Source organism: Phyllobates terribilis, unplaced genomic scaffold (assembly GCF_046119375.1).
Source record: "Phyllobates terribilis strain yellow unplaced genomic scaffold, ASM4611937v1 Scaffold_8__6_contigs__length_399053987, whole genome shotgun sequence".
In the NCBI taxonomy this organism is placed as follows: Eukaryota; Metazoa; Chordata; class Amphibia; order Anura; family Dendrobatidae; genus Phyllobates; species Phyllobates terribilis.
Window position 1 is genome coordinate 360,590,739 of NW_027362768.1, and position 12,356 is coordinate 360,603,094.

Below are 12,356 nucleotides of genomic sequence, written 5' to 3' on the forward strand. Positions count from 1 at the left end.
TGAAATCACTATAGTTGCGTTATGTTAATGCTACGTTTAGTTGAATATGTTTGGGAAAGTCAAAAAAGTTTCTGGTGCAGATGTAGAACGTAGTCGTAGGCCCAACGATGGGGACCAAAAAAGTGGCTTTGGATGGAGTGGTAAGCGCCGGTATACCTTCACTTTTCTCCTGCATAGGTTTTCTCTACCATCGTGTATGATTAAACACAGGAGGTATACGTCAGAAAATACTCTCGAACTATAACTCTATTGTATAGAAACACAAAAACCCAAACATGATGAATTTCTGCCATCTTGAGGGTCTCAGTTGCCGCACTTGTGGCTCACAACACGATCATATCAACTTTCATTCTGTAGCACAATGATACCGCTATCCTGCAGTTTTATAGCCCTAGCCTAAAATGTTTCACGACTATAACCCTATCTCTAAAGGTTACATCCCTGGCAATCCGCTGATCACCAGAGGTCCCACTCCTGTAGGTCATCAGTTCTTACTCTTCCACTAATGCATCCAAAAAGCCTATGTAATAAGTGGATGTGCCAAAACTGCTAAAGAGGAAGCCACTCTTCATGTTCTGGTTCACAGAGATGTGTCCTGAACAGCGGACCCCCTCTACAATCTCTATATGTCCTAACAGTCAACTAGTTTAAGGCCCAAAACAGGCAAAATCCATTCAGTTGCAGGCCGCTAACTTTTTCCACGTAAAAAAATGAGCTCTCGTTATGTTAACCGAACCCTCCAAGAACTATCATGTCTAGTGGGGCGCCTGAGATGTGGATCTTCTTTTACAGTGTACCGGGTACCACCTCCTTAAATCAGCCATACTCTATTCAGTTTAACCCCGTATATACATGCAGTCTGGATTTAGTTGAGCAAATGGGGAAAAAGGAGTATGCCAGTGACAGACACCTGTGCTGGCAGCTGTTTCAGGGGAAAACGAAAGGATTGGGCATGTTGAAATATAACATGTCCAACCCTTAATTAAAGATCCTAGGAACGCTTGCCTCGTCATAATCGGGCTTTGAAAAGATGCTGCCAATCGCTCGATGAATGAGCAAAGTGCTTGTTCTGCACAGAATTCCATCATTCTTGGCAGCACTTTGTCCTGTGTAAACAGGTGTGCTGCCGAGAACAGTGCACTGAACAATTTATTACAGAACGCTCAGTGAGAATCTGCCTATGTAAAAAGGTTAATAAATGACCACCGATCTGTATATAGGTGCAATTTGAAGCTGCAAAATTCGGTGGTTTAAATGGACCCTTTTCCTGACATTTGACTCAGGACCCCCTCTGTACACATTGCATACAGGTTGCACATAGTGTTCCTTTAAATATGGCACCTATTCATCCACATGGATAATTGATTACACCAGTTTTACTGTATACACATTTGGAAGCCATAATTGAACCTTTACAGCAATAATCAGTGATCCATTGCGAGACGGACGGCGGTGTAACATACCATTCTCTGCTTTATGTTAGACAAGACAATGCCGTCCCCAGTACTCAACATTCACCACTACTCATGGGTCACCTATACTCTTTGGAGATGACTGCGCTGCTTATAGGCGACATTGAACGAGTTTATCCCCTGGACAAAGACCACATTTGGCAGCGCTCAACTCCGGCTGAGCCAAAAGGGGCTGATGCATATGCAATTTGTCTCCGAACACTCGACTCTGACTTCTTCTCCTGATATATTGTTTCTTTTGCAAATAAACTCCTCTTACAAGAGACAGGTCAACTCTTTCATTTATCAGTTTGGGGGAGCAGATCGTTCTTGTATCGTAATTTATTTGCCACTCGTTCCAGGTTAAGTAGTAGTTTGGCACAAGGCTTGTAATTTTGAAAAGGACAATGGAAGTAACAGTCCAGGAGGAATGGATATTTAATATTTAATGTTGCTACCTTTGGTCAAACTATGGTGGCCATTCACCTTCACCATCTGTCCTCCAGGCTCCGTCATAGATATGCATGCTCAATGCTCAATGGGGAAGGGGAAAGAAAACATCTTTTAGACCCCTTTGGTGGGGTGATGCTGAGTAACTTCTCATGGACAAGCCGTGAGGCCAGGAGGTCAAGGAGTCTGAGGTCACAAGCCAGGAGGGTATACCATAAACAGAGGGGTGAGACAAAAGTGTTGTCAGGTCACAGTCCTGGGTCAGAATTCTAAGAAAGTAGTGGATAAAGACAAAGGGGCTAGGCAAATGGATGGTCAAAGGCAAATCCAAGGCCAGGCAACAAAGATCAGAATATAAGAACTCAAAGCACAGAGCATACACACACCACTAGAGCTAAGCTATAAGTGGCAATCTTCTAATCATTGCAGCCAGCTAAATAGCCATGTAATCACCCAGAACAGGTGACACCTAGAGGAAACCCCAAAGGCCCAGCCAGATTAGACAACTAACTTAGCTGTCATTCACAATACTGACAGCTCAACACGCCCCTGCCTCAGATTGGGCGGCTGAGCTGTCACTCACAATCCTGACAGCTCAGCACGCCCATGAGCCTATAGGGTGGCTGAGCTGTCACTCACAATCCTGACAGCTCAGCATGCCCCTGATCCTATAGGGTGGCTGAACTGACACTCACTGCATCCTTAGTACACTGTGAGTAGTGGAATCATGACAGGTGGTAGCTTATCTTTGCTGAGAACATTAAGGATCAGGCACTAAAATTTAACATAACCGATCCTGTTGGGGATGAGTTGGGAGACTTCATATAGACACAAGATAATTGGCCGGTCAAGTTTGGATGAATTTGCTAATCTATATGGGCACCGTATGGCATATTTATGTTGACAATTTAGACTGTCCTATGCGTTCCGTTATGTCATACTGGTCCTATAAATTACAAGTCACATGTAGTAGGAACCTAGGAGGACATACATAACTTGACATCACGGACAACCCCAAAAACGACCAAGAAGAGGAGTAAGGAACACTTCCAAAAATTGGTGTTCAATATCAAACCAAGCAGATCTTCTATCATTCTAACCTTTCCTCATAGCGAACAGAAGGATGGTGACTACTTTTAAACATCTAGCTTCCCTAGTTTTCAGGCCAAAATTGTTGGCGCATCATAAGTTTTTCCCTAGGTTGTCCAGTCTCCTACATATATTGGGTTTGATTTCTCATGGTTGTCGACTCAAGTACATTTGGTGGTTGCCAATCTGTCCAGACAAAATCTGTAAACTTCCAGCAACCATGAATTGTAAGAGAAATAATAACCAATAAACATATTTGCACAATTTTTCAAAAATTTTTGATGACCATCATCATTCATCGTCTGTCAGAAGCCAAAAACTCTGCCTGCTGTAAAATTCTCAATAGAAAAAAAATTACAGCAAATTAACTAGTTTCCTACCTGGAGGGATGGTTGCTTGTCATTCCTCTTGTGAGCCTTTAGGCCAGTGCTTTGCTGCTGGTGTATTAATAGCTGCCGTGCAACTTGAAGAGCCTGAAATGAGGGGAAAAAATATACAGTGTTACTGGGACCATCTTACTAGATAATGTTGGCCTTTTACAGTAAAATCTATGGTCCACATTTATCATTTGTGATATTTTACTTTTTTTCTTTCTGGTATGTGTTGATTTTTTTGCACCAAATTATTCAAATTGGTGCAAATGGTTCATGAATTTTGCATAAAATAAAATAAATGCTTTTTGTTTTTTTAACCTTTTTTTTAGCATAAAAAGTTGCATGTTTTGCTAAAATGAAGAAAAATGTTTGCAAAAATTTAAGACATAAAATAACTCTGCGGTTGGGGGGTTGGACTAGGGTACAATTGCACAAAAATTTTGCAACTTTGTAATTGAAGAATTAGCCAAAAACATCTGAAAAGCACAAAACTATGAAGATAATAGCTAAATATAAAGGCTAACATATAAGACAAACTTTAAAAAAAGGTGTAAAATTAAAGAAGAATCAATATGAGAATGTTTTCTTCCATCCGGAGAACTAATCTGCATACTATTTTCCCATGGAGCATTGTCTGTGAATAAGTCTCCATACATCAGCTGAATTTCTTCGATGAGAACCAGTATTCACCCAAAACTCGTCAAATAGCAAAATTAGTATGACCACCAGAACATACGAACCAGTTCACCCTGAATGAAGATAGAGTAATCCTTGGCACAGAAGGAAAGAGTCCTGCCCTGTTTGGTGAAGCAAAACTCAAAGAAGTCCTACAGTCGTAATCCAAGTAGTTAAAAATTGACATCCCCAAGTACATCCAAAGTAGTATAGTTTTTCCGTACCTACGCGTTTCAGACTGTAACTCAGAAAAGGAATACCAATTTTTATCCGGATAGCAGCTGGAGGACTTCTTATCTTTGTGTGTCCTCCAGCCCTAAAAATGTTGCCCCATCAGGACAATGCCTCCATTAGCCAGAATGGTGGGTTCCTGCAAAGATCTGTTCCTGCTGTGGATGGCTCAGCATGACCAAGTACTACCAGTCCGAGCGGCAGCTAAGAAATTGGGTACCTGCCTGCAATTTTAGTTTTTAAACCAATGATGATCATCCAGTCATTAGTAAGTCCTCACTTATAGAAAGAGGTGCCCAGTTTGGACAACCCCTTGTTAGGAGAGCCCAATATTTTCCATAATTCTGTCTCATTGTGACTATTTACAAAGTCACTAGAAGTCTCGAGAGGTGAATCACACCACATTAAAACAGCAACAGAAGGGTGTTGACGTTTTATTAATGACCTTTGGTGTCCGTCAGAAATTAAACGAATGTCCTACCTTTTTCTTTTTGCAGATATCCATGATGACAAAACACTTGGCGCACCGAGATCAAATTACGCCTCCTCCTCAGATGGTGGTATTTCAAAGAATGGAGCGGACTTTATTCGGATGAAAAGGCATGCAACGCGTTTCGGTTCATATAAAATAGCTTATATGAGCCGAAACTAGTTGAAAGCCTATTTATCCACATAAAAGTCCACTCCAATTTCTCGGAATAAAATCATCTGAATCATGAATTGGAATTTGATGGGTTATCTAAATAATGGTCATGAATCTTTTTTTAGGAAAGTCACCAAGGTGGACTGGCGGGAAGCCAGCTATGCTGCTCTATACATGTGTTAGTGAAGTTATGTACAAGGGAGGATACTACCAGAGCTCTTGTGTCCCTTCTCCTCTCCTCCTTTAGAAGGTTGTTTCCTAAAAAAAAAATCTTTTTCTTTTTGGAACCTCATGGGTCTAAATCTTGTGCCCACTCTGCATGGAAGACACTCAACCACTGGCTGGCTTGCAAAGTTTCAAAAAAGCAGATTGGTAAATATAGTCTAGTATTCAAAAGTTTTACGGTGGTACGTTACGGAAATTTTTTTTTTTGCATTCATCCAGGAATAATATTCCCTCTATAGTAACTACTTCCTATACTTCAATGAACACCTTTAACTGGACATTTCCTCGATGAACGCAACACCCAACAGTGACTAAACATTTGTGAGCAAATTGCCTCATATTATTTATCGGGATGTTACCCCGAAGTCCATTTGGAAGAGTTCTACACAATGATTTTTTGCTAATCTTGGATGAATCCTAGTGGACTGTGCAGAGCATTAGCTCAGCCAAAGTCATACGATGTGGAAGTGACAGCTGAACTAGGCCCGGTACTGCAGTCATTTTCAGACACATAAAACTAAGGACTTTCTCACTGAAGCAGGAAAAAGTTTCAAATCGAAAGGACAGTTTCGTCTGTGCGAGGAGCATGTTAAGACTTGGACAAAACAGGATGATGTATGTCAACTTGAAAAAAAGCCTGTACATTTTTCTTCTTTTACAGAAGGGTTTGTTGATGCGACTATTCAACTATTAAGAAATAGTTTGGACAAGTGAAAATATTGTATTACTAAAATTACACACAACAATGCCACTTCAACAATGCAAGGTCATTGAGAAGCTGTCAAGTTTGGAGATTGCTTGAGGTTATGAGCCAGTCTGGCCTCTGGATTTGTAAAAAAAAAAAAAAGTATGGAAAACTCAGCTCAATTAATCATCTTAGGCCTAATGCAAACCCTCAATGGCAGCAAATTAAGTCTTTATATCTCTGTAGCCTGGACCCAAAGGCACTCGAGGTGCCACCAAAGTAATCTTGAAAAAATATCCTAAGAAGAAATCCCACCGTAGTACAGAAACAGGAGGTATGATGAGATACATTAGTGCCCCAAAGTAGTCCATGGGTTCCATATTATACATCTGTAATATGGTCTTGGGTGTGGGACCTTATAGTGTAGAAGAGGAGTTAGATGGGGGGGAGAGGTAATGACCCTGATGTTGAATGTTGAGTATAATACAAGAGAAAAAAATACTTGGTGTTTATGAAGGTCTGATTTTGGATATCAGGGTGACATCCATCAAAGCTAAAGCTGACCATATGCTGCTATAAGTTTGACTGGCAGGTGTTACTTCTGACCCCCCACATACACATGGAAAGCTCGGCTTCCAGTCCTTTCTAACAATGCATGAAGAAAATTGTGGTCTTTCTGCCTCAACCCACCTACTTAATCCCTTACTTCTAAGCATGCATTGCTCCTGTCATTGTATAATGGCTTGCCTGCCCTGTAATGGGAGCCTGTATCTTTGTTATGCCTGTGTGCACTTTGTCAGACAGGAGAGCATGAGCAGAGAGACAAAGACCTGACCCCAACTTACTGAGAAGCGATAAAGACTCGCCCACACTTCCTGCAGGGAGCTAATGACTAGAGGCCACTTCCTGTAGAGAGACAAAGAACAGACCTCACTAACTATAGAGACACAAAAACCTGCCCCACTTTCTGTATGGAGATAAAGACCCACTCCCACTTCTTGCAGAGAAACAAAGACCCGTCCCCTACTTCCCATAGAGAGACAAAGACCTGCCCCTCTTCCTGTAGAGACAAAGACCCACACCCACTTCCTGGAGAGAGATCAAGACCTGCCCCCACTTCCTGTAGAGAGACAAAGACGTGACCTCACTTACTGTAGAGAGACAAAGACCTGTCCCAACTTCTTGTAGAGAGACAAAGACCTGCCCCCACTTCCTGTAGAGAGACATAGACGAGACACCACTGACTGTAGAGCGACATAGATGAGACACCACTGACTGTAGAGCGACAAAGACCTGTCCCAACTTCCTGTAGAGACAAATACCTGCCCCCACTTCCTGTAGAGAGACAACGACCTGCCCCCACTTCCTGTAGAGAGACAACGACCTGCCCCCACTCACTGTAGAGAGACAAAGACCTGTCCCAACTTCCTGTAGAGACAAATACCTGCCCCCACTTCCTGTAGAGAGACAACGACCTGCCCCCACTTCCTGTAGAGAGACAACGACCTGCCCCCACTTCCTGTAGAGAGACAACGACCTGCCCCCACTCACTGTAGAGAGACAAAGACCTGTCCCAACTTCCTGTAGAGAGACAACGACCTGCCCCCACTCACTGTAGAGAGACAAAGACCTGTCCCAACTTCCTGTAGAGACAAAGACCTGCCCCCACTTCCTGTAGAGACAAAGACGTGACCCCACTTCCTAAAGAGACACAAAGATCCGTCCCAACTTCCTGTAGAGACAAAGACCCACCCCCATTTCCTGTAGAGACAAAGACGTGACACCACTTCCTAAAGAGACACAAAGATCCGTCCCCACTTCCTGTAGAGAGACAAAGATCCGTTCCATACTTCCTATAGAGAGACAAAGGCCCACCCCCACTTCCTGTAGAGAGACAAAGCTCTGCCCCCCTTGCTGTAGAAAAACAAAAACTCACCCCACTTCCTGTAAAGAGACAAAGACCCACCTCTACTTCTTGTAATCCATCTCAGCTTCTAGAGATTGATTTAACTTGACAACAGACAGGGGATATCAAGTTACGGAGAAATGGCCAGGTACTGGGGTTAAGACATAAGATATAAATAAAGTGATTTTCCGATTGTCTATTTATCACATTATCAAATGGGATCAAATTGTCTGAAAGTTCTGTGACCCTAATAGATAAACTTACGAAGAAAGGTTGAGTTGAAGCTATGATTCAGGTTGTGAGTTATAAGGGATTTTTAGAAACAGATGAAACTTTCAATTTAAGTCTATGCGACATAGCGCTGTGGTGTAGATGTCTCCACTTCAAAGGGTTTCTACAGAAAACACTTGGTTTATGCTGAAATTTAAAGGAAACACCCTATCGTGAAGCCAAAGCTGGCAGCGTTAAGTCTTCCTTATATGTTGGATTGGTTTTTATATTGACCTCCAGAAGGTCTTAAACCAGCTACCTCTACTAGTACAGTGTCTGTTTTAATTTCTGTACATTTGAAGACGTTAAGCGAGAAAAGTAAAGAGGAACATATTTTAGCCAAGTGACTCATAAATCGAAACTGTAGACATTCTTTTTTGGGAGATGCTTACAAATCTTACAAATCTCGAAAGGCATAAGACACAATTTCATAATGAAGTTTCAGTCGTCTGGTGTTCATGGTTGGTGATCTCAGCAGAGGTCGAACGTCTTGTTTCCTTACCACCTTGTATGTGCATCATTTTATGCCTAGAGACTACACAGTGTTATAAAAGCGAAATGTCAGGTCCATATTTTTTTGGTTTATTGATTTAGTCTTGGCAATGTGATCAGGTCTACAAAGTATGACCAATGACATAGACTAAGGAGGTGATGCTTCCTGGAGGTACCTGATAAGACATAAGTCCTTGGTACAGGAACATAACACGAGTAGCGGTGACCTGGCCCATAAAAGACTCTTACGATGGGCCTAAGCTCTGACCACAATAGCCCTCCAAGACTCCAAGACCTCAAAGGTCCAGCAGAAGACAACACTTTTGCATGACTCTTGAAGAAAGTCACGTGCCATTAAAAATGGATGTACGCAGTCTATATATATAGAGAGTGGGCGCTTGTCGCACCGAAGTCTGTCACTGATCATAAGGCCCCGTAGAAAAGCATGAAATGGGGTCTTAGTTCCCCAGAAGCACATGATGATGATGATTGTGGTTGGGTTGTACATTGACAGCATCTTATCACACTTCATATCAAACATCGCTTCTCCACTTATCTCCTCACTGTGCCAGAACGTCTAATAAAAAACAGTAACATAACAGTATAACTTTATATTCAAGGGATTCTAACTGGGAGACATCACAATTCCCGACCCGATGAATAATATGAAAGTAGCTTCTGTAATTATCTATTGATCTATCTATATATTCATCTTGGAATCTACTGATCTTTTTATCAATCTATATCTATCTCATATCTATCAATCAAGACGTATCTAATATCTTTCTTTATATGTCTGCTAATCTATGTACTGGTAATCAAAAAAGTGAAAACTCATATTTATTCCTCCAAGGCAAGCCCATGCAAACAATGTTTCAGCTCTGGCAATGAGCCTTTTCCATTGGTAGAGCTTAAATGTTGTATACATGGGCTGGGAATAAATCACATTTTTCACTTATTTTTTAAATGGGAGTACCGCCATTCTTCATTGTGATTTAAAGTCCAGTGGTCTGAACCTGAACTTTCAGATTTGTGCCGCTTTAATCTAATCTATCTATACATCTATCCTGTCACATATCTATTCTCTATCTATCTTTTATTCCTATCTCATATCTATCTATCTATGAATATTTATCTAATATCTATCTATATTTCTATGTATGTCTATCTACCCGTATCTCTATCTATTTATCCATCTTATCTATCTACCTGTATCTTTCTGTCGGTCCATCTATGTATTCAGGGGTGTTACTATAGCTGGTGCAGGGATTGCAGTTGTACCTGGACTCTGGAGCCCATATCCTTTTGGACCATATGAAAGGATCAAAAGATCATTACTATTGGAAACCCGTGATTGTTGGGCGTCCTGATGGACATTTTGCATTGGCCCATACACCTCTATCTATCTATCCCTCTATCTATCTATCTATCCATCCCTTTATCTATCTATCTATCTATCTATTATCTATCTATCCTTCTATCTACAGTATCTATTGATCATCTATCTATAAAGTCTACTTTTTCTTTGCAGATTTATTGGAGTACTGCCTTTCTTTACTTTTTCTTACAATGCTACAATTGGAATTTTATTTGGGAGATCACCATCCATCATCTATCTATTATCTATCCATTCATATCTATTATCGATCTATCTATCCATCTGTCCTTCCGTTTCTATCTATCTATCCATCTATCTATTATCTATCTATCCATCTCTATCTATTCTTTATCTATCCTATCTATTATCTATCCATCTATCTATTATCTATCTATCTATCTATTATCTATCCATCTATCTATTATCTATCTATCTATTATCTATCTATCTATATCTATTCTATATCTATCCATTTATCTATCTATCTATCTATCTATCTATCTATTTTTCCGTCTCTATCTATCTATCTATCTATTATCTATCTATCTATCCATCTCTATCTATTCATCTATTTTTCCGTCTCTATCTATTATCTATCCATCTATATATCTCATATCCATCCATCCATCCTTCATATATACACACACACTATATACAGTACAGTCTAAGGTAATTACCATATTCCGCCCCTCCATTCTTTCCATAGAGAAAGAAGCGTCCACCTTACACTGAATGCTTAACCCTTCCCCTCCCAAGTGACATTGGCTCGGCCATAGCCCCCCGGCCCTCCACCGTGTGCGCACACACATGACATCATCTCGGCTTTTTCTGCCTCCACTCCATAATCAGTTACACTCAGGAAATTATACAGCAATTATTCCGAGTCAGAAATAGCTCCAATGTGTAATATTGTAAATCTAGGTAATTGAAGCAGTAGAGGCAGTAATCCCTGTAATACACTGTGAGTACACAGCTTTAGCTCTTTTTTTGTTACATGTTGTCTGGGGTTGATGTATAAAACCCGGCAGTCGGGGGGGATTTTATCAGGCACGTTATATACCTTTATTCATTTAGTAACCGGAGGAGGAAAAAAGTAGCGCTGGCTGGACTGGATACACGGCGGACCTTCTGATAAATAACCATATATAACATATAAGAGAAAGACAAGGAGGCCGGGAATGTGATGCGTCAGGAGGATGAAATAAAAGGATATAAAGCAAAAAAAAAAACAACTTAATATAGTATAGAAAAGCAAGCGAGCGTTCGGCGGTGCCCACACCTACACTGACATCCGAGTAAAGACCTTCAGTCACTCTTTCCATTTTCACTATGCAATTACTCCTACTGTTAAACAAATTGTCCTTAAGGTACAGTAGCAAACACCGGGTTTATTTTCTATAAAAACACAAGCGGTTTCAGGCATTACAAAACTGCGACTCCACTTTTTTCTTTCCCCTCTCCTTCTGTGCTTGTACCGCACTCGAGGTGAACATAAGCTCTCAGTTTGATCCCTCTCTCACCATTGTGCAAAAGAAGCTTTAAATCTCCAGCATTTAAGAGCAGGAGAACATCAAGAAAAAGAAAAAAATCAAGAACGCAGACACAACAACGGTAAAGCGGGCGAGCAGCTTACTAAAGATTATCAACCTGAAGACGGCCTGTAATAGATTTTATAAAGCGCTGATTTCCCATAAGAACTAAACATTTTCTATTCTGGCTTTTTTTTTTTTTTTTAAACGCGGCTGCATTAATTCAGCTGCCATAAAAAAGGAGGAAAAAAAACAGGTTTAACTGGAAGTGTCTGTTAGATCAGTCATATGCTACCTACACAATTATTGACATTTTCTCCTTGATGTTTATAAAGCAAATAATAATATAAATATATTAATATAAATAAATATATAAATGATATCTAAATATATAAGTATATTAAATAAATAAATAATATATAAAATATATAAATAATATACAAAATATAAATAAGTATATTAAATATATAAAAATATTAATATATAAAATATAAATAATATATAAGTATATTACATAAATATATTAATATTAATATATACAAATAGTGTATAAATATATAAGTACATTAAATATATAAAAATATTAATATGTAAAAATATAATATATAAACAATATATAAATATATTCAATAAATATATATATATATACACACATATAATCACACATATATTTTAATATAAAACATATTTATATAATTTTTTAATTTTATATATACACATACATATATGCATATATATATATATATATATATATATATATATATATATACACATACATACAATATACATATAAATATATATATATAATACATTTTAATTTTTTTTTCATTTTCAAACAATTTAAAAAAAATATTTAAGGGAATTTAAAAAGTACAAGAAAACACACTAAAAAAAAAAACCACAAAACAACACAGCCAGACACAAAACCAACCTCTACCCCCCCCCCCCCCCTCCACCC

At 39.3% G+C, this 12,356-nt stretch overlaps 1 protein-coding gene across 13 annotated transcripts in view; it reads right to left on the reverse strand.

Annotated features, from left to right (window-relative positions):
- FOXP1 (forkhead box P1) overlaps positions 1-12,356 on the reverse strand; it is an 809,982-nt gene that overhangs the window by 194,868 nt on the left and 602,758 nt on the right. For all 13 annotated transcript variants that reach the window (XM_073644751.1, XM_073644747.1, XM_073644748.1 and 10 more), the window contains one exon: positions 3,371-3,463. In XM_073644751.1, coding sequence (XP_073500852.1) covers positions 3,371-3,463 — 93 coding nt within the window. The remainder of the gene's footprint in view (positions 1-3,370; positions 3,464-12,356) is intronic.